Consider the following 24,004-nt stretch of genomic DNA (forward strand, 5'->3'; position numbering starts at 1 on the left):
TTCTCTCGTGCTTCCTTCGTTACATTTCTTGATATTGTCGTTGGGTCTGGAATCAGATCATCCTCGTCAATTTTCTCACTGTAAGTCGCTCCAATCTTTATAAAAAATTTAACCATCTTTAAAAATCCTCCTCCTTTTACTGCAGAAAATGGCCGACAGTCTTCTGCCACCCAATTGGCACAGATTTTTGTAGCCATTGCTTTATCTTCCGCAAATATTTGTGCAAATGTTGCCGTTTTTTTTAAATCCTTGCAGCACTTATGCCTGTGCAAATTTGATGTTTGGCCGTTTTTATATTTAAGTACAGCTGCAGAGGTACGGCAATATGCGAACCCAGGAACAATTTCGTCTTCTTCATTTAGAATTTCGGATAAAATGTTCCATAGGGAACTTCGTCCTTTTCTTTGGCCACAGAGGGTATAAGCTCCGTTCGAAATTTTTCTCTCAATTATTTGGTTAGTTTCTTCCATTTTTATTTCGAGAATAATATTGTATTAAATATGTACTACTTGTCGAGTAATGAGTGACAAGTAGTGATGGCACAAATTGTTATATGGTACAAACAAATTGATTATTTTGTTTCAATTAATGATTTAGGTGTATCTAAATATGGTTTTAAATTAATTGAATAATAATGAAAAAAGGAGGAATTAAAAATCAGCCCAACATACTGACGACAGTTTCGAACACCGAATTTATTAGCCGTTTTACGAACTAGGATTTTTTTTATTGTAAGGAGCAGGCCTTTAAAAATGTCTTTCTTTCTTTTATCCAATTTTTCGTATACATTCCCTTTCTATTAATCCAAATGACCTAAAATGGCATTGTGTGCTGTTGGTAAGTCCAGAATTGTATTGGGTCAGCTTTCCAATTAGTATTTGGCAATGATATATATAAGTGGAATTCCTTTTCGTAGGGGCTGTCCGAAATTTGGATTTGCTGAATGGTTCGATTGTGAGCCTCAAAAAAACTTTCTTGGTGGTTGACTTGTTTTGTATCCAATTCTTCCAGCGGTTGCAAGTTTTACGGGCGCTGTAGGCATTTTTTAAGAATATATTAGTGTAATTAAAAGATCTTAGCTAATAAAAATCTTGTTTTTGATTCACCGCCTAACTATTTCAGTCGCTTCTTTGAAAGGTTTTTAAAACTTGCAAAAATCACTGCATATGTCAAGCTCTGTTTTTGATAGCATTTCTGGCAGGATCCTCGTTGTATACAAGCATACGTAACTTGCTTACATATTTTGTGTATTTTTCAGGTGCGATAATAAATTTGAAATATTTCCACTTGTTTTTATAACTCTAGAACATAGACACTTTCCGGTTTTTTCGCTTAATTCATAATACGATTTCGCGGAGCTCATTTTAGTTAATTTGCGAGTTTCCTATTAAACATAAATAGTGTGACCGAAAAAAAATATTTGAAAATATCCCAAAAAAATATTTATAAATCGATATTACGGCATTAAAATATCGTGAAAAAATATTTATTTTTTTTCGGTATAATCTACCGTTTGTCCGCGAGAACAAAACACATGACAAGGGTCAAAAAGCTCCAAATAAAACTTGTAATGAAACTGACAAGCGTAATATTTCCCGAAAAATCAGGGAAAACCCAAACTTTCGGCACCTAAAGTTGCTGCCCAAGTAGAGGCAGAGCTGGGCAAGTCTTGTCACCCTGACACCGTCCAACGAATTCTCCACAACCCAGGGTTTAATGGTCGAATTGCACGAAAGAAGCCTTTCATTAGTGCGAAAAATCAGAAGGCACGATGGAAATTCGCCAAGGACCATTTAAACAAGGACGCAACATTTTGGAACACTGTAATATTTGCAGATGAGTCCAAATTTAATATTTTTGGCTCTGAATGAGCAACCTATGACCGGTGTAAACCAAACACAGATCTCCGTAATAAAAACCTTAAGGCGACAGTAAAACACAGAGGAGGCAGTGGTGTTATCAGAGAGGGAGTCGGAAAGCTGCATTTCATAGAATCATCCATGGATAAGACTCAGTACCTCGACGTCCTTTTGGAAAATTTGGTACAAAGTGTGAGAACCTGGGTAGTTCGATATCGATTTTACCAGAAAAATGACCCAAAGCATAAGTCTGGCATTGTGCAGACCTGGCTTATATGGAATTGCCCCCACGTCATGATTACGACTTAAAATGGTTATTAATAATAAGGGGGCCATACAAGATATTGAATTTGTTCATGTCTATGTTGCTGCTGCTCTCGTTCTTCCACAGCTGGAAGCCACGTCCAGTTATGGCATTACCGATCAATCAGTTATATGGCGGCTATATGATATAGTCGACCGATCCCGGCCGTACCGACTTATATACTGACTGCAACAAAAGAAGGATGTGTGCAAAGTTTCAACTCTATAGCTTTAAAACTGAGAGACTAGTTTGCGTTGAAACCGACAGGCAGACGGACAGACAGACAGACGGACATGCTTATATCGACTCAGGAGGGGATCCTGATTAAGAATATATATACTTTATAGGGTCGGAGATGTCTTCTTCACTGCGTTGCACACTTTAGACACAAATTATAATAACAAAGGTATAGAAATGGTGGTCAACGCAATTACGAATCTAATATTTGTCGAAATCTGATCTATGAAACTTATGCTCATAGAAACAAACATACTGGGATGTTTAAAGTAGATAACAAATTAAATAAAAACACCAAAAAAATTATATAATACAGAGTGCGCCATCTTTTATTACGGGATGTAAAGCAGAGTCTGGCAGCATGACACTCACTCAATGAGTGCACCCGAAAAACACCGGGTGTTTTATACACCCGAGTGCCAGACATTCGGGCACAAAGTTTCGGGTACGAGTAGTTACTGTGTCAAAAATTTCGGGTGAGTACTTGCCTTTTCTTTACTCTGTAAAAGTTTTGAAAGTCAATCGTAGGCACCCATGAAAAAAAGATGAGTGGAAAGAAAGACACAAAAAAAATTTCATAAAACAATAATAGGCAAGGGTGGTTTTATTAAAATAACTTGAACATATATATTAATTTATAATAACATATAAAAAATAAAAAACATTGAACTTACATATTAAGGGACTTTATTGAAATTAAAATATTTAAGCTTCGCGTGAATTTAAAGATGAAGTGGAGAAAAATGATGTTGTCTACAGACTTTGGTGTAAGCCTATTCCTCTTGTCGGTCATAATATTACCGGCCATAGAAAACACCCTCTCACAGGTGGCACTACTTTCAGTGCAACATGAGAAAGTGGGGGGTATGAATTTTTATTTTGATTCCACCAATCAGTTGGTTCGAAGCCCTCGGTTAGAGCCACTCTTTCTCGGCAATAACTTTCTAGTTCGTCTAATGGCGTTTCGGATGTATAGTTATTAGGGTGGACTAAAGATTGCTTGGAAGCAATTGAGGGGGGTTTAAAAAGCTTAAATTGGAATCCTGATCGTTTTCGGCGGAATTCATTTCCATTTGGTAAACGCAAAAAGATTTTATTTCAAGTAAATCTTGTTGGATTGTAGTAGCTGGTGGATAAAGGGAAAAGGCGACTTTATGCCAAATGCTTAAATTTTCGTTTCAAATAGCGTTTATGTGATTCAAAATATTTTCTTTTAAATTAGCTATTGATGAAAAGTCTGTCATTTGAGATTCACATAATTCACAGATTTTTGCGATTGAAGGAACAACGAAGCAAAGTGAGGGAGATTTACAAGTTTGTAGCTCCTTAAAAACCCTCTCAAAGCCCTCTAACAACGCCACTAAAGATTTTAATTCTGCTATATCAGCATTTAGGACAGGCGCCGCTGGCGTCTCACTTATTATATTTTTGACCTCCGCCCAGTTGTCAACAATAGATTTTAGCATGGTATAGTGGGAGTTCCATCGGGTGGGGCACGGGTTTTTTAGGGTGGTTTGCAAATGGTGTTGCGTATTGGATTTTTTGAAGTATTTTACCACCTTCTTGCACGTGTCCAATGTCTCCGCCAAATCCGTTGCTGAACCGAAGGAGCTTTCCAATGCGTTAGAAAACAGATGGGTGCTGCAGTTCAATCGATTATTTCCTTCCAAAGCTTTTTTATATTTGATCCTCGATCAGTTACAAATTTTACTTTTTCGATGCTGTCTACGTTGAAGTCGGCGAAGAGGGACCTCAGTTTTTGAGAAATATTATCCGCTGTAGTCCTCTGGTAATCCGTCGATTTAAGACCCAGGACAAGACTGTGCAGTCTAGCGTCTTTAAAAACGTGGACGGTTACTCCTAGGAAGTTCCGCTGCACATAGTTATCAGTCCACATGTCGACTGTGGCTGACACATCTCCGGCATTTACAGCGTTTTTTAAATTTTGTGCCAATTCAACTTTTTATTCGGCCGCTTCCTTTCCTGTGTTTCGTCTTAGAGTTGTCGGATCGGGAAGTAAATCGTCAAATATACGTTGTTCCCGTAAGTGGCTCCTATATTAATAAAAAATTTCACCAGTTCTTTAATGCCGGGTCCCGACACAGCAGTGAAAGGTCGGCAATCCTGGACGATCCACGATGTACATTTCTTAGTTGCCTCCTTCTTATCCGCATCCGTCAATTTTTTCTCCTCCGGTGGATTTTTTAATTGAAGGCAGCACTTGTGTCTCGACAAATTGGAGGCTTGCTTTTGGGAGTATTTTAAAACTTTTTTACAAGTGCTGCAGAAAATCCATCCATCCACCAGTGATGCATCTTCTCTTTGAATTTCATATAAAATATTCCATATGAGGCTTTTACCTTTTCCTCTAGGTATAGTTTTAAGCTCGCCACTTGCACTTTTTCGGCGAATAGCTTCGGCTTCACTAGTCATGTTGTTTAAGGGGCCAAACAGAAAATTTTTTTTTTCAAACAGCCGCCATTTTTTTTCTAATCAAAATTTTTAAAATCCCATATGTTGAACGATAGCCAGTAATGTATATTTCAAGAATTTGTTTGGTTTTTGCTCTAGGTGGCGCCGTTTTGCTGATTTGCTGTCAACCAGGCAAGGGTAGTTTCAAAAAGACGCCATTTTGGATCAGCTACAGAAAAAAAACATGAACGCCAAAAAAAAAAAACAATTTTTTTCGATAGTTCAAACATTGATTAGCGTATTTGTAAAGTTTAAAGTTAATCGGAACGTCCGTTTTTCTGTAATAAATAATATAAAAAAAATGTCAAAAATCGCAGTTTACAGTGTTGGGGCCCCTTAATCGGATATCCATGACTGAATGACTGAAGTAAGAAAACGTTACAAAATATGTGGATAATACATCTGTATGCTATTTTTGACAACCTATTTCGTCCCCAAAGTGAAACCATGGCAACAGATCAATCTGAAAACACCCAGGTGTTTATGAAAACACTCAAGACTTTCATGTGTGTTTTTATTACGCATGTTTTTTTGATACAATCATGATTTTTACTAATCTCTCATTCTTGCTATGGAATTTCAAAAAAGTGCTGTCAACACCGCCTGGCGCAATTCTGTTACGTTTCTCTCACGGTTGCCATTCCAAAAAAATTTTTTGTACCAAAATTTTGAAAAAATGTACCAATTTGAGCAAAAATGTACCACAAATTTTTCTCGGTATTTTTTAAAACTAAAATTTTTTAACGTTTTTTTAAAATGATCTTTTATTATTTCACGTTTCATTTTTTACTTCATATTATAGTAGTAGTATAGTATATAGCGTATAAAAAAAAACAGAACTTTCCTTAAACAATAATAAATTAAATTTAAACTTAGTTCATTTTTAAAAATGAACAGTCTTTTGGAGACCAAACATAGTGAACTAACATATATATTTTTCAAATTCAAGTTCTCGAAAGATTTTATGTATTTCACAATTTATAACTGTTTACGTAGTGATGGACCTTACGTTGGCGCATACATATTTTCTCAATTTGAGACGGAACATCGCAAATCGGCTGCATGCGATTTTTTTCAGGGTTAGTAATGGTTCCATTTCTAACTGATACAAAATTTGTGCTTGGTGGAACAGAGCCATTTGTTAAAATAATATGTGTGAACATAAAATTTTTTGAAAAAAAAACTAGACCAGGCATATTGAAAATGTACCAAAATGAAAAAAAGTGATCCGATGTACCAACGCATAAAAAATGTACCAGTTTTGGTACATTTGTACCAAAAATGGCAACCGTGGTTTCTCTGTAACTATGTATATTTCCAGCTAATGTTTTAAAATCAAACGGAGTAAACTATGATTACTCGAGTATAAACAAAAAAAGTGACAACATACATTATCATTTGTACTAAATATACCATTTCGTTTTGAATAGACTTATATAATTTTTTTTTTATAACGAGTGACGAATTGAGCTTTTTGAAAACCAGTTTTGGGTTTTATATATAAAAAATTCCAAATCATCTGGAAAATAGTGCTTACAAGCGATATTTACTGCTTAATAAGCTTAAATATGTTGACTCTACTGTTCCATTTTCTTACATGGGTAGCCAATACATTTTTAATTATGTACATATGTGCATTTTGTGTCTTCAAACTTTTTTTGACAAAGATCACTTAAATGATTTACAGGGGCTATTGCGCTATTCCGAGTAACAAATAGGCAAAGCGCTCTTTCCTGGTCAATGGTTTTTGTTGGCGTTTAAGCAAATTTTTTTAAAATTTTTTTGCACACAGCCCTCCATAGCTTTTTTGTAGCAGCATGTGCACGCAAGCCGCTTATTTTTGCAGTTATGCTGGACTTACAATAGCTGCGAAACATTCGCGTGGGGTCTGTAGAATCCTTCCTCATCCACTCCTTAAATTCCGTGCCCTGCAGCCAGACATCTCTGACTTTTTGCTTCGTTTTAGCTCAAGCAAATTTCACAATGTTAGTGATGCAAGATGATTCTTTTTAGTTATTCGATACAAGTAAATATCGAAATTTTGTCGATAGGAATACATTTTTATCATTTCAGCCGTTAAATTAAATTTCATACAAAAAATGTTATAAATATTTGTTTAATAATGTGGTCGAAGCCCTTTCACCTTTTTTAGTTCTGTGCGATTTGGCATAGTGTGGGTATAAAGTTTTACCATTTCAGGGGGAATAGCGTTCCACTTAGAACTGCACATTTCGCCAACTGCGATTTCACATAGCTCCACAAATTTTTAATTGGATTCATATCCGGAGATTGTGTTGGCCACTTCTTGGACTGGAACTTTTGTTTTAAAATACAGTTTTTGACCAACAGAGACGTATGCTTTGGGTCATTGTCTTGGTCCAAAGACAGATATGGTTCGTCCCTTATCTCGACAGATAAGGGACTCCATTTTAATAAATACAACCCCTGACCATAATTGAGCCCCCTCCATGCTTGACGGTTTGAGGCACATTACGTGGCGACTCGATTGTTGGATCTCTAGTTCAAAACCAGGAGCGACCGTCTGACTCAAAACGATTAATTTTTGTTTCATCTGACCATATAACCTTGAATACATAAACATTTTTAAAATTTATTGCCATTTTTGACGCTTAAACTTGGTCGACCTCCTGCATTAACTGGAACGCTTTCTGGGCATTTTTTTTAAGTCGCTGCCCAGTCATATGGCTAACACCGAATTTAGCAATCCTAGCCGTTTTACGAACTATGATTTTATTTATGGTAAGGAGCAGGCCTTTAAAAATGTCTTTCTTTCTTTTATCCAATTTTTCGTATACATTCCCTTTCTATTAATCCAAATGTCCTGAAATGACATTGTCTGCGGTTGGTAAGTCCAGAATTGTATTGGGGACTTTTTTCTGTATCAATGTTCAACTTTTACTAGCCAAAAACGGTTGTCTTGGCCACCAAAACACGTTAAAATTGTTATGGAATCTATACCTGTTCTGAAAAATTACCAAAATTCCAAATTTTCCATACATTCACCTAAAATTTTTTTATTTTTGTCAATGCGCAGACGGAAGACATCGTCGCACAGCAATCGGATTTTGCACACGTATTCTGGACATGTGTACACAGCTTTTAAGCCCTATTAGCGTTTCAAAGTCGAAAAAAAATCCCCTGGAACTGGACATTTTTTGCCTATGTTTATTCATTTACTTTACTTTTTGAGGAAAACCCCAAGGAGAGCCGTCAATTTAGTCACCTGCTCTGTATTGGCATTCAATTGTTCGCTAAGCTTTTTATTGCTCTCCTCCAAGGAGGAGCTTCTGGTGCCGCTATAAATTAAAAAAAAATGGTATCGCGCGATCTGTATAATATTATAACACACTCTATTTCTTAATTTATTTATTTGATGAGTATTTATTTATTTTTTTTTTTTTTTGAATATGCAAATGTTTTTCCTAGATACCCAAAGCACCGCCGCTAAGGGTATGCCCGATTCGTATTAGAAAATACGCCTATGGACTGAACACGTCCGTATTCAAAAATATAAATAAAGAAAACGGAATACTAAATAAAACCTATGAATAATGCAAATATGGTGCTACAACCAATTAGCCCTTATATGGCATAGCTACAGCTTTTTTTTGAAATATTGAAACATAAAAATATAATAAAAAAGATACAGGACAATCATAAAAGCTTCTAATATCTGTCATCCTTTTACCTAAAATGAAAATTGCTTCTGTATCTTCTTCAAATCCATCTACCTCAATCGGGATGTTATCTAAAAGAAAACAAAACCAATCTGGCCTTTTATTCCAAAGTGTGCATCCCTTTAATTTCAACAAATGACCTTAAGCTTTATATCCTCATCTTTCACACATATTTGTCTATACTCAACTACCTTCCTATAAATTTGCGGTAAAATATCTGTTGGCTTTCGGAAAAATTTTTTTAGAGTTTGCAAATAATTTTCAAAAGAATAAGACGATTCTAAAACCGGATCTCCGATTTGTTTTATGGTTTCTTTTCATATAAAAGCATAGCTTCATAAAGCAAGCCGTGAACATTGTATGAGTTACTGACTGAAAATTACTGGAAAATCAGCAAAAAAACAGATCTAGCATCCCTTGAGCCGTTTCCACACATAGTATATTTGGCCAAAATATCTTATGCACAAAATTTCATAAGGATCGGCCTTATATCTTATAGCTATAGCTATCGGACTATATCTTATAGCTGTCATAGAACGATCGGAATTGGCATAACTTTGGTGCAACTTAGGTTAGAAAGATGGGACTTGGTACAGATGCTATTTTAGGCAAAAAAATAGGTTTTCCAAATTTCATAAGGATCGGCCGACTATATCCTATGGACGTCATATATCTGAACGATCCGAAATGGAACAACCTTAACTGCAAGGTTTTATCAACTTCGGCTCCGCCCGAAATTAGCTTTCCTTTCTTGTTTATATGCAATTTTGTACACCTATATAGCATATTTTTGTCACAAAAATATGATCAGATTATTTGGGTTTCGCATGCAGGTTCGTCAACGGTTTTTTACCTCGTCAAGAGGTTGAATTTATTATAGTTAGTATAGTTAGTCTTCTAATAATTACTTTTTTTCGAGGACTTAATTCAAAAGACAGCTCTTAAAAAACTTGAAACCCCATACGAAGAAGTTTTCTGTTACTCCAAAGAATTAGCTGACATGTCCCATCATTTTAACTTACTAGAGTACTGGGGAAATCAGAAAAAAATATTCCCAAATTTATATAAAATAGCTATTCAAATACTTTCCATTCAGGCAGTGTTGCATAGTCTTTTTAAATTCCATACTTAGAAATAATTTATAATAATATTTTAAAAGAATATTTAGTATTAATTTTCTTGTTTGTGTGATTAGTTTTAAGAAAAATATATATTTTAGATTTATTTATATAATTTAGTAATTTATCTCATGTTCTCCTAATTCTCTTAATTCTTAATTCTAAGTTTGTTAATTTGCATGTTATTAATATAAATACGATTATATATATCATTTAGTTTAGAACTGCTCCTCGAAGCTCGCACTTCCTCCACTGTACCCGCTGATATGATTACACGTAACACAACAATTTAGTAGTTTTAATCTGTCGGCCAAAATGGATGCAACTAACTCAAAATAAATATACAACAAATTGGACTTTTGGTAGACATTTAAAAACCAATTTGGGAATTTTTGGAGTCTTTTTGTTGGTTTTGTATACCCCTGCAGAGGGTATTCTAATTTTGATCAAAAGTGTTGAACAGTGTGGAAGTAAGAGACAGCTCCGACGCTATGAAGTATAAATATATATTATTGATCAGGGTTTCCTATCGACTCGATATAAGCATAAACCTTAGTGTTTTTTAAGTTAGCGTCATTAATATATAGTAAAAATATTATACATATATAGATATAATATTTTTGCAATAATAGGTACCAGGGATCTCCAGCAGTTATCGCAATATTATTTTCTAACTCGAGTACTTAGCACCGAACCAATTTTCGATAAGAATGTGTCGAAAAACAACCGCAAAATATTGTGATTACATTGTGATTTTAGTCATTCATTGCTCATGCTTTTTATGTTTGTTTCACATTAACATATACATGTTTATACAATGCACACATGTTCTGTGGATGCGATAACGAACGCTATTGCTACAATAATCCCACACTCGTATATCCATCCACGGGCATTTCCATGGTCGCATTCGTGGAAAAAATTCGAAATTAATTAATTTAACTTTGTATTTAGAATTGAAAGTACTTTTGGACTTTGAGGGTTTGTTTGTAAACGATTTGTAAAAGAAAAATCTTTAATGTCATAATAAAATCATATTGTTTGCGATATGAAGAAATTATTTTGAATTGGACCTTATTATTTATGTTACTTTTCGCTGTTTTAGAATTTTACTCCTCTTATTAGACACCTAATAAAGGGATTTTGTATCAACACTGCAGAAATTAAATGTTTTCCATGCAAAATAATAAAATATAAAACTTCCTTTAAATAGGCTAAAATTAGTAAACAATTATTGTTTTTACATTGCACAAGGCCTATTGTATTGTTTTGGAACTATTTTATAATGGAAATCTCAGCAGGGACCATAATCATTATGAGTTTTATTTTAAAAATCACAAAATAATTATTATTTTCTAAGCGAAAAAATAAAAATCAAAAACAATCATTCTCTGGGGAAAAAAATAAAAATTAATTATAATCATTATTCTCTGAGCGAAAAAATAAAAATCAAAAATAATCATTATTTGTGATTTTTATTTTTTTTTCGTTCAAAAATATCACTTAATTCATGATTGCGGGCTATGTATGTTATTAAATTTTTTGGACATATATAGTGCATGTATCCATAGACCAGGTATGTATATAGGTCCAATTTAACACTATGATCCACGATCACTCCTCCTCCACTCAAAAATTAAAAAAAAAAAAACAGAAAATCAGCAATCTTTTTATGTATATTTCCAATATTGATAAAAATTTGTCGACATGCAATATATTCGCCGCAAGCAACAATTTGCCGGAAATTATTTGTGCAATTTCAGACATCACATGGATACGAAACATAAAGACTTGTTCGAATATCATGAACTTTAGCATCAATGTCTCGTATAACAGGTGTTCCGGAAAGCTTTATTTTGATAGATTTATTTATAATTGCTTTAATGTTTTCTGCTGTTGGGTTCTTAAGATACTCAGTGTCTGGCCTTTTTAAGTAGATTTTGCTTATCCTAAGATATTGCAGGGTAAAGGTCTAAGATGTGTTCGATGTTCGTGGGGGTTTATAATTGTCAGCGCTAGTCTTATAAATTTAATTTGGTCAATTCTGCTTATTTCTTCTTGCGATATTTTAGAAAGTGCTGATATGTGAGGGCTGTTAGTGTTAATGTTTTTTTACCATGTGTGGCATTTATTTATTAAAGTTCCTTTTTCTTTTATAAGGTAATTTTTTTAGCATTTTATAAATGTCCGTTATGTTTTCATTAGGCGTGTATATAAGTTTCATTTTTGTTGCCTCTTTTCCAATTCTATCTGCAAGTTCATTTCCTATAATATTAGAGTGCCCAGGTGTCTATATTTTTATTTTTGGTTGTTTAGTTTGCAAAAGTGATCGGGTGTATGCAGGATATTTGTTTAAGTTTAAAATGGCTTCGATCGCTCCAAAGGAGTCAGAGCAGATTACCCATTTCCCTCTCTTGTTGGTTGCGAACTTGATGGCTTCGAGGATTCCGATCATTTCTCCTGTTAGGATGGATGAGCAGGGCGGTAGAATTCCGTACCGCAAAACTTCTGTTTCAGTGGTTACAACGAAGGCAGTATTTACATTTATTTTAGATCCGTCCGTGTAGATAAATGTGTGGTTTTTGTAGGTTTCTTTGATTTCAAAGAAAAGTTTCTGGAATGTATCAGATGACGTGTTTGTTTTTGTAGTTTTGACGTGTTTGTGTTGTAGTTGTGCAGAGAGGTGTTGATTATGTTTTGGGGTAGTTGCCATGGTGGTTTGGTCTTGTATAGTTTCGTTGGTTTGAATGGGATGTTATGGAGTTGACAGTTCTCTATAGTTCGTTCTAGTGTTGAGGTCCATTTTTTGTTGTTGGTTTTTGGTTGGATGGTGTATCTTTGGAGCGGGTAAGGTTTATGAACAGTTTGGTAAATATTAAATTTATTAAATTTCTGGCTGGCCACGCATTTAAAAATGTTATGTTTATTGAAGAGAGATGGTATGAGAGAATTTATGTGTGAGCTCCAGTTGTACCTATTGTTTATGGTTAGTCCGAGTATTTTGAGTGATACGTTTTTCATGCTAGAGTTTTGTGTTGTGATTGAGCAGTTGCATCTGTGTTTTCTACAAATGTGTAGGTGTTGGCATTTTGTTCGAGATAGAGATGCGCCTGAATAGCTTCCCCAGTCAAATATTTTCCTAAAAATATGTGGTATTATTTTTTGGATTTTTTAGATTGACCAATAAAGGAAGTCGTCAGCATATGCGCTGAATTTAATTTGTTTGTATCTTGTTAGGATATTGGCAAGTTTATTAAATGCTATTCAGGCTAATGCTTTTGGCCAGCATCTAGAGGATGGCTTCACTCCCTTTAACTTTGCATCGGTAGAACATACTAAAGAGACCCATCAGAGTTTGGAGACTCCATTGCAGATGCCACTGCCTATTAAGCCTATAAGAGTCGAGGAAATATCTGATGTCATACAATCTTTGCCCAAAAACAAAGCTCCGGGTATTGATCGAATTTGTCTCGCAACGTTAAAGGTCTTGCCTATAAAATCGATCCTTTTCATAGCATTAATTTTTAATGCAATTATTAGGATCCAAGTGTTCCCAAAACAGTGGAAATTGGCTGCGATTATGATGATCCACAAGCCAGGGAAACCAGAGGTTGATCCTGAGTCATATCGTCGAATTAGTCTCCTACCCTGTTTGTCTAAACTGTGGGAGAGACTTATTGCAAATCGAGTTAAAAGGATTATGACTGAAAACAATATCTTGCCAGATCATCAATTTGGCTTTCGAGGAGGTCACGGAACCGTGGAACAGGTCCACAGACTGGTGCAACATATCTTGCAGGCCTTTGACGATCAAGAGTATTCCAACGCAGTTTTTATTGATATGCAGCAAGCTTTTGATAAGGTGTGGCATGATGGCTTACTGCTCAAAATTAAAAATCTTTTACCTGCGCCGTACTATGGTCGGTTTAGATCATATTTAGAAGGACGAGAATTCAAAGTGAAAGTAAGAGATACATACTCGGACAACTTTTTGATGAGAGCAGGAGTTCCACAGGGAAGTGTGCTTGGACCGTTGCTATATTCACTGTATACGGCAGATATACCTATCCCGAACAGCCAACATATGGTAGCTCCCTCTACAGCACTTATTGCGACCTATGCAGATGACATTGCAGTCATTTACAACTACAGATGTCACTGAGAAGCTTCCAATGGATTACAGGAGTACCTATTCACTTTTGCAGCTTGGTGCAAAAGATGGAACCTGAAGATTAATCCGCAGAAAACAACGCTCGTCTGCTTTACACTGAAAAGGCTCATAATTAATACCCCTCAAATCCAACTTGGGGGAGTTACCCTAGAATTTACTTCCAGCTAGACCATTGAGGCGTCTTGAACGTCTAGGTTTTGCTAAGACACTTAATTAGAACGTAAATCAGACATTAGAAATCCTTATATGTATTATATTTTGGTTATGCTTACATTGTATATATATTTCATATGATGTTAAGGTACTTATTTGATGTACAGATTCTTCACTTAATAAAGTAATATTAAAAAAAAAAAAAAAAATTTAATGCTATTAAAATAGGACTACTAAGATGGGCGATCCTTGTGGAATTTCGTTTTCCAAGGGGTAGAAGTTTGAGATACGTGGCCGTGGAGAAATTTATGATGTACATAGTTTATTATTTTGTGGCTATATTTCCATTCGATTAGTTGGTCGACTATTGAGTGGATACCTTCTCGGTCAAAAGCTCTTGCAAAGTCAAGAGAGATGAGTGAGGTATGTTTCCAGGTATTAAGCGACTTCGTAATGATGTGATCTGCATAGAGCAGATTATCCGAGGTCGATTTACCTTTTTTGAACCCATATTGGTGTGGGCGTAGGAGTTTATTGCTGTTTAGGTACCACCAAAGTCTCTTTGCAATAATTTTGTCCAGAGTTTTCCCCACGCAGCAGTTGAGTGATATGGGTCTGTACGAAGCGATGTCGGTTTTATCCGTCTGTGCTTTTAATATAGGTATGATTTGGCTGGTTTTGTATGATTAAGGAATGTATATAGTTTTCAAAGATTTGGTTGAAATGGGAAAGTAATTTATTTTGTATTGATAGTGGGCTATTTTTTAACATACTGTATGAGATTCTAATAATCGTTAAGTTCTAATTTGGTTATGGGTTTGTCAATTTCAATAGCTGATTTGGACGGGACGTACTTGTACTTGTGGAAAGTGAATTCTTGGCTGAAGTTAAAGTCCTTAGAGAGAGTTGGACCAGTGCTAGCCGAGTAGGTTGGCTATTTTTTGTTTGTCGTTACCCAGCATTACCAATCCCCCCCGATTCACCCGGGATCCCCCCGGATCACCCCGGAATCCACCCGGAAATCTAAAACAAGCGGCCCGGAATTTTGTACTGAAACTTTTGAAAATGTCCTCTCGGCCCGGAATTCGATTTCAGGCATGAATCAGCCCAGAATCCGCCCGGATTTCGAATCCGGATTCCGGCGTGAAAATTGTCTCGAAATCGCCCCTGAATTAGACCTGAATTTCAGAGCGGAATCAGGCCCGAAAAAAAAGCGTGATTCCGCGCTAAAAATCGTGGCTAAATCAGGTCGCATTCATGACCCAAAATTAAAGAAAAAAATTTCTCCTTACCATCTTCTAATTTGATAATCATGTTTTTTTATGAATTCCTTAAAAATTGTTGTTTATTTATGCCGTAGACTAAATTAATATGTTAAGTAACATTACATTATTAATATTGAAAACTATATTTAATAATTACTCACCCTGGGATTCGAACCTTAGTGCTTTTGTATACTGGACCGACATGTAAGCCTCTAAGCTATCAAGGAATCGCGCGTACTTTGTGACTGACTATAATATAGCTCTACAAATTTGCATGTTTAAAACAATCTCAATTATTAAGAATCCCCATTTAAAAAAAATTATTGAATATAAAAGTTTATTTTGAGACTGCAATATTAAAAACAAGAAAGGAAAGCTAACTTCGGGCGGAGCCGAAGTTTATATACCCTTGCAGTTCAGTCGCAGTCCGCTAGGTGGCGCCACGCATCTTGTATTATTAGATATGTAGCGGATCGTATATAGTCGGCCGATTCTTATGAAATTTGGCATATTGAATTATTTTTCCCAAAATAGAATCTGTACGAAATCCCATCTTTCTAACTTAAAAAACACCAAAGTTATACCAATTTCGATCGTTCTATGACAGCTATAGGATATAGTCGGCCGATCCTTATGAAATTTTGTACATAAGATATTTTGGTCAAATATAACATGTGTGGAAAGTCCCAACCCTCTAACTTAAAAAACACCAAAGTTATGGCATTTCCGATCAATCAGTTATATGGCAGCTATAGGATATAGTCGACCGATCCCGGCCGTTCCGACTTATATACTACCTGCAAAGGAAAGAAGGGTGTGTGCAAAGTTTCAACTCGATAGCTCCAAAACTGAGAGACTAGTTTGCGTAGAAACCGACAGACGGACAGACGGACAGACGGACAGACGGACAGACGGACATGCTCATATCGACTCAGGAGGTGATCCTGATCAAGAATATATATACTTTGTAGGGTCGGAGATGTCTCCTTCACTGCGTTGCACACTTTTGACCAAAATTATAATACCCTCTGCAAGGGTATAAAAATTAAAGTAAACAAAAATCAACTCATAATAAAGTCTTTTCCGCTTGGAATCGAACCCACGACCTTAATTATTGAACCATGGGGTGAAAGTTTTCCGGGCATAATATTTAGAATGACAAGAATATATTAGTGATTAATAACTAATATCGAATATGCGTAATTTCAAACTCTAGCAGCAGCAGAGGTCTGGCAGAATTAGTTCGCCTACTGTGTTTTGACATTCGAAGAGCAAACCTTATTGAATTGTTTTAGTTTTTCGAACGAAATTTGACATTCGGGCCGGAAAAGTCGGGGCCAGGAATTTCAGTACTGCAGGGTGGAAATGAAATGTCATTGTATGAGTGGCAAGCCTCTGATTGATATTGATATATAACTGATATGACTGATTGATATAACTGATTGATCGGAAATGCCATAACTTTGGTGTTTTTCAAGTTAGAAGGACGGGAGTTTCAATGGGGGTTCCTCTTTGGGCAAAATAATTCGATATGCCAAATTTCATAAGGATCGGTGAACTATATACGATCCGCTATATATCTAATAATATAAGACGCGTGGCGCCACCTAGCGGACTGCGACTCAACTGCAAGGGTATATAAACTTCGGCTCCGCCCGAAGTTAGCTTTCCTTTCTTGTTTTTGAATAATTTTTGCATATTTATTGCATATATTTAGCATACTTTTAATATGTATTTTAAATTCTAATATTTGAAAAATTTAGTGTCTAAATTCAAAATTTGGCATCAAATGGATAAAAAATTAGAAAACATGCAAATTCCGAGGTCTACTGATCAAGAATATATATACTTTATAGAGTCGGAGATGTCTCCTTCACTGCGTTACACACTTTTGACCAAAATTATAATACCCTCTGCAAGGGTATAAAAATTTTTTGGGAAATCTATACATTAAAAGGTGAAATGAAGTTTGGGTGGAAAAAATATGTGTACCGGGAATCATCTAGTAGGGAAACCCGACTATAGCCGTCCTTTCATGTTTTTATTTTTTGTATGGGTCTTAGGGTTACACATTTGTTTTAAATATTTTTATTTCAAATAGGCAATCCTTTCGGCGAGGTAAAATACCGGAGAAAAACGCGCATGCTAGGCCCAAAATAAATGAAATACATTTTTGTTATGAACAAGAAAGGAAAGCTAACATCGGGCGAAGCTGAAGTAGATATTCCATTGCAGTATATCGGCAATAATTAACCGATCTTTGAGAAAATTTTTTTGCTATGAATGTTTTGTTGTTCTAAAACATTGGACATTGGCATTGGCATTGGGCATTGGAATAATTTAATAATTAATTTTAATTTATTTATTTAATAATAATTTCAAACAACTTTTTTGTGAAGATTTCTACGGCTCTACGTCAAGACACAAACTTCATATGCGTGAGTATCTAAAGTCCCTGAGATCCACGTGTTAAAAATACAGCAAGCCAATATGGGAATCAGAATATAAATATTTATAACTTCTCTAAAAATCGTGCAAAAATTTGAAACAAACTTGATCTGCGTTGGTACTATAGAAGTCCAAATGCAAAATCGTATAGCTCTATCTCCTATAGTCTCTGAGATCCACCCAATCATACAGACAGAAGGACAGACGGCTATGTCGACTCGGCTGTTGATGCTGTTCAAGCATATATATACTTTATGGGATCGAAGATCGAAGAGGCTTATCGAAGAGGCTTATAGTATAGCATCACATGAGAGGTAAGTTTAAGCAGGAATATTTATATTTTGTACACTCAGAAAAACGCCAAGAATTTCGTTCTTAAAGTACGAACACACTTGGAAGTCGACCAAGAACGTACATACTTAGTTCAAGAAAAAAATTCATAATTTAGGTATGCATTTTTTCCCCTAAGATACGATTTTGAGAACGAAAATTCTTTATTTGAGCGTGAAAAGTTGGGCTATCCTCGGCAAGACTTCGGCCGAAAAAATTTCTAGGCTTCAGTCATTGCTCTGTGCTGCTTTAAAGTTCAATTTTTAGCCATATTTTCCCCGCCCGTGTGGCAACAAAATTTTATCGATAACCCATTCGTTCTAATTTCAATTCCGAATTCGGATTCAAGAACACTTGAGTCTTGTTTTAAGAATTTTGTTTTGTCAAATTGAGAACCCATTTTTCAATCAGTGTAGAATTGGAGATCGGTATCCATAACTGCTATGCGTGCGTTTGGACAAAAACAAAATATCCTATGCAAAATAAATTGGAAACCTCATTTACGTCTATAACATTTATTTATAATACAATGTATTATGAGAGAGAACGTTAGAAAAATAATGTAATAATAATTTCAAAACAAGCTTGTGCGTAGTTCTTTATAGGAAACACAAACTCTCATTAAATTCAGAAGATGTGGAAAAGTATCAGCCCTAAGCTCTGGATGGGCCACCAACAATGCTATATTCTGAAATTAAAATCATCAATGAATTTTTTTACACATTTTATTATTTGAAGCTTACCAGGTCCCGGGAGTTGAGCTGCCTGAGTTTTAAAAACCTCTTCTTGTCGGCCTCCAAGTGAAGAATGAACTTTTCCAAGATTGCAATGGCCTCCTCGATGTTCCCAGTCAGGACTAGTTGAAGGGTGTTGACTTTCCCCAACTCGTCTTCATAGATTTTCTTGCAGACTTCAGGCTTGCCTTGAATTGGAAAGAAAACCGAATACAAAGAGTAAGCAATTTTTTTGCATCTTTCTATGATCCCTCGTTTCTCTGCATTTTCGAACTTGGGCGTGGGTTCTGCCACGCACCCTGCTCCCGATACTTTGCGCTTTGGGTCACTCGAGCTGGGTTTCTCGTAGGCTGAGCAGTCGGACCCCTCTAGAACAGTATCTTTTTCTGAGGACTCTTCATCACTCACTTGGGGATGGTCCCAGAGGGTTTCTGTTCGGATCCGTTCGGATGGAGGCTCCTCGCCAGCTATTTTAGATTTCAACTCCCGCACCTTCTTGCCATACACGCCGTGCAGGGCGAAGTCATTCCTGAGAGCTCTGAGCATTGCCTGAAAGTGATCTTCCAGAGCATTGGCCTCCAAGCCGTTCAAGTAGTCGAGTGAAATGTCTGCTTTGGCCAGGCCAGTGCCAAGTGCTTTGGCAATCGTTCTCCAGAAGAGTGTCTTATCGGCCGGGGAAGAATTTGGTCTGGTTAGGAGGGGAATCAAAGTATCCAGGGTGCTGCTGATGGAGACACTCCACTCGAACATCTGATTGGCACAACTCTGGTAGGCGTGGTAGACGAGAGTATTGTCTGTCCGCAGCTGATCCAGCCTGTCCCTTGCTGCTCCAAGGTAGCCGCGCATATTTCTGTCAATGTCATCGATTGCCCTTTGCAATTCAACCAGCCCCATTTTGGAGTCAAAGTCCCTCGCGAGTTCCGAAATAATGTCTATAAAAGTCTGGAGCGTTTCCTCCAAGTACAATCTGAGCGTGAGCGGCTCGGGGGATTCGGCTGTTAACTCCATGGCGAGTGTTTCCCTGGATCCCTGGAGACCTACAACACACAAGCTACTACTCCCGCGGCGACTCGCTCGCAACTGCCGAGCTGTGATTCTGGGTCGCAGTTTCTGAAATGAATCAGCCTCTGATTTTTTTCATTATTTCATTATATATGATTCATAATTTATATTATATGTTTTTATGGCTGATTAGTACTAAAGATTAGTTTTTGCATACATATGTACACATAATATGTATGGAGCTGATGTACTGGAACTAATCTAATCTTTCTTTTTTCTCTTAGTCTCCCTGGTAGTGCTGTCAATTATTGATTTAAAAAAAAAGTTTTTTTTCTAAATCGAAAAAAAAGGAAAATAAAACTAAAAAAATTTGTTATGGTCTTCATTAATTAAAATTACTCTTTAATTTTACGATTTTTAAAGTTTCATCCAACGCCATTTTTGTAGCGATCATCCAAAGGGACGTCCATTGGGACGTGATTCGCAGTCAAAGAAACAACACCTTTAAAAGAATGTCTCCTCTCTGTTATCCTTGCGAATTGATGCTTTAATTCCTTCGAACTGAAGACAACATCTCCACATTTTTCGTTGCATTCGTTGAGCATTTTTTTCTCTGCGAAATATGATGGAACTTACCAATTAACCGCACCTTTTGAGATGATAGTTTGTATTGAAATAATAGCGGTATCGGTAATTATCGATAAAAAGATTCAATGAAGCTACCATTGTAAACTATGGTTTCGAAATTTATAAAAAGAAGATTTGAGATTTCAACTTCGGATAAGTATTCCAAAGATATGGTAACTGCTAGATACCATTTTTAAATTTTAGTTGGTACACACACATTTCAAAAATGATATGTACTAGAAACAATGATGGTCATCGCCATTACACGCCCTACATAATTCAATATATGGTAAAATTTGATCAATTTCTTCTTTTAGGTGTACCGCGGATGGGTACTGTGGGTGATAGAACCTATGTTTGATCTGGACTTTGGTTCAGGGGAGCCTAAAGGTTATGGAGCAGGTGAAATTAGGTTGGCCTGTGAAATTATTAAAGTTTTTAAATATTTGTAAAATTTTTTTGTTGAGCCTGGAGTTTACACGAGCAATTATGTTTTTTTTTTTAGACCTCTGAACATTGAAAACGAATTTAGGAAAAACACTTTATTGAATTATTTTTGAATTGAATTTTTGAAACAATTTTTTATTTAATACATATTATTTGGTGTCCCTCTTAAAATTTTCCAAGACAGGATTTAATTATTTCACAAACTATTTGAATGGGAAATTAAGTAAAGGTGATTTTGAAAGAAATTTTTCCAAACCACGTTGCTTAGATAATTATTGTCTTTCATTTATCGGGTCTCGAACCGTGTCCATGCCATTCCGCATATTCATCGCATTTATTCTTTAAACCTTTTAAATTTTCAGAAAAATGAAGTCGGGCTTCAGAGTCGTTCATTAGCAACATTTCTTTAGTCTGTAAATAAAAAAATTAAAAAAAGTAAATGAAATCTGTAGTTGTCTTCATTCCTTTATCTCTTTCCTTTTCCTTTCAGAAACAGTCAGAGGTGTATAAGGATTTAAGGATAAGGACATTACTCACATCGTTTACACTGTCACTTTTTGCGCTAAGCGCAGTTAAAATTGCTTCATCTTCCTCGAGGGCCTTTATTACATCGCATACCACCTTTATGGCAAACCCAATTCTTTGTGTGAGGATTTCAAAAATACACTTAATGCCCTTCAATTTCTTTTTAGGATTCTTCTCGTGCATCCACTCTGTGATAGTTTTCACTCCTAAGGCAGTCGATACTCCAAGTGTCAACCCAACTGCACGCCCAACGGGCCCGAATATAAACTGACCGACTTCACTGCAGAGGCCACCCAAGTTTAAACTTTTACAACAGCCTTTTTTGTTCAAACTTTCCTCCAGCTCTTCTTTTACTTTTCCATAGAAGCCGTTTGGTCCGAAATCATCGTAGACGTCTTGATCGATGGATTTGAACAAATTGCTCAGCTGTGTCGTTTCTCTCAGTACCTTCTTCAATAGTTCCACTGATTTCCTAATTTTCTCCAGACCATTTTTCAACAATGTCGCGATTATAACAAGCGTTACATTTCTATCGTCCGGCGGCAGGTCCTTTTTGTCAATGGATGGCAGAACGGCCGTGAGAGTCTTAGACGCATAAACAGTCCACTCGACGACCTGGCCAACACATTCATTGTAAGTGAGCCGGGAACTTGAGTTCAAAGCTCGCACACTCTGCAGCCGTAATTTGGCTTTACCCTCGTACTGATGCATGGCTTTATCGATAGCATCGATGGCATCCTGCAGCTGAGGAAAGTTCACTTGTGTATCCAGTTCACTGTGGTATTTTACGACAACATTTTTGAGTGCTAGAAGTTTCATTTCCATATCGGTTTCGAGTCCGTTCTTGGATGTACCCATGGCGGCGAGTATTTTATAATTTTTATTGAAATTGAAGATACGTTCAAGTTTCGGGGCTTTTTCCTGGCACTCCTGCTATGGCTGACTGGGTCCGACTGAGTTTAAAACATGATCTTGGAAGAAGAAAGTAACAACAGTATAAGTATGTAAAACTCAGTATTAGTAATAGATTCATTTTGCTTATAAACATACTTACGCGTATTGAACCCTCGCCTTTTGATAAGGCAAATGCTACTTAAGCCCGAATCCGTTCAGTCCAGATATTTTATTCGAGAGCGAAGCACAGAACAAGCACATTTGAAATGAATTCGAAAAAAGAACCATTCGAAGTTATTGAAGAAACCATTATCCTGTTTTCTGATATTATCAAAGAGTGCGCCTCTAAATATTATTCCAAGCAACAGCTGGTCGACCTGCAATGTGCCATTGAATCCATTGAAAACACCATGCACATCTATCCGGGAGGGGCCAAGCAACACTTGGACCCGTTGCGATCAAGATGCACTCTCGCCCTTCGCTCGTACAACAACTGCGTCAACCTGGTTTTTGAGAGCTGCGCGTCGATCAGTCACACCTTTGACGTTTTCCTTGCGAGCGCAGGGAAGAAGGATTTGGTGGCGGGAGACAAGGAGATCCTATGGAGCCCGATCGCCAAGTCCCTCAGCAAGGGAAGAGCCAACATCTCCAAGTGCGTGGAAATGCTATGCGCCCTTGAAACTACAGTGCCCAGTGTGAAGGTCTTGTTCAATCAGATGCTGCAACATATTAAATCTGACTTCACAGAGGTTGGCATATGCACCACGACGATGCAGCACCTGAAAGCGAAGAACGAAAAAGCCCAAGAACGAGAGAGGGCCTCTAAAAAGAAGCAATTTTTCATGGATTTATGCGATACCGTCTTAGCCTTGATAAAAAAAGGTGGGATGCCCAACAAACTCAGGCCGATTGTTGATGAGGGCCTAGATTTGGTTCTCAAGCATCCAGAATCTGCATCCCTCGATCAACAAATAAAAATAATCGAGTTCCTCTCCAACCATCTGAATAATGAAATCAGTAATGCTATCAAAATCGTAGATATGGTGTCTCAAAATTTGCAGGTACTCCACAAGCAATTTGATGACCTGGAAAATCTGAGTTCCAATGGTGATTTCGAAACCATTGTTAACGTAAGTACAGTTGTTGGAATAAAATTAGAGAAAGATAATATTTTAAATCCTTTTGTTTACTGTAGGGCTTGAGTAAGAGTTTTTACGCAAAGCCGCACCTACAGGACCAATTAATTCGACGCATGAACGTATTGAGGAAAGAATGGCACACATACCAGTTACTGCGAACTGAAAATTGAGTTGGAAATTCTGGGTATTACTTGTTCTTTTCAGAGATACTTACAATTTAAAATTTTTAATAAAATATGTTAAAGTAAATATTGTAGCAAAAATGCCACACATGTATTGAATTCGGGGACTGCGAATAATGATTATTTCATTATTTTCATTATCGTTTCATTAATGATCATCATTATTTTATTATCGAAAACATCAATAACTTATTGTATTCATATACATAAGACCGAGAATTATACAATTTTCCACCATAATTTTAGAAATTTAAATTTTTCATATAGTTTGTTCAACAAATAATCATTATTTTTCATTTAAATCATTATAAAAAAAATCATTATTGTTTGATCAAAAAATAAAACTTAGGAATATTATTTTTTATTATTAGTACTTTACTGAAAAATAAAACTCAACTC

At 36.2% G+C, this 24,004-nt stretch overlaps 2 protein-coding genes across 2 annotated transcripts; one reads left to right on the forward strand and one right to left on the reverse strand.

Annotated features, from left to right (window-relative positions):
- Positions 1 to 18,554: 18,554 nt before the first annotated feature.
- LOC6505322 lies at positions 18,555 to 19,909 on the reverse strand. Its single transcript, XM_032452101.1, has 2 exons — positions 18,799 to 19,909; positions 18,555 to 18,743 (listed from the first exon to the last, which is right to left on the reverse strand). The coding sequence occupies exons 1-2, from the start codon at positions 19,795 to 19,797 to the stop codon at positions 18,630 to 18,632; spliced, it is 1,113 nt and encodes a 370-aa protein (XP_032307992.1). The 5' UTR covers positions 19,798 to 19,909; the 3' UTR covers positions 18,555 to 18,629.
- A 2,641-nt stretch (positions 19,910 to 22,550) lies between these two features.
- Positions 22,551 to 23,601, forward strand: LOC116655053. The gene is made up of 2 exons (XM_032452055.2): positions 22,551 to 23,414; positions 23,480 to 23,601. Exons 1-2 carry the CDS (start codon positions 22,551 to 22,553, stop codon positions 23,591 to 23,593), a joined length of 978 nt encoding a protein of 325 aa, XP_032307946.1. The 3' UTR covers positions 23,594 to 23,601.
- Positions 23,602 to 24,004: the final 403 nt, after the last annotated feature.

Source organism: Drosophila ananassae, chromosome XR (assembly GCF_017639315.1).
Source record: "Drosophila ananassae strain 14024-0371.13 chromosome XR, ASM1763931v2, whole genome shotgun sequence".
Taxonomy (NCBI): Eukaryota; Metazoa; Arthropoda; class Insecta; order Diptera; family Drosophilidae; genus Drosophila; species Drosophila ananassae.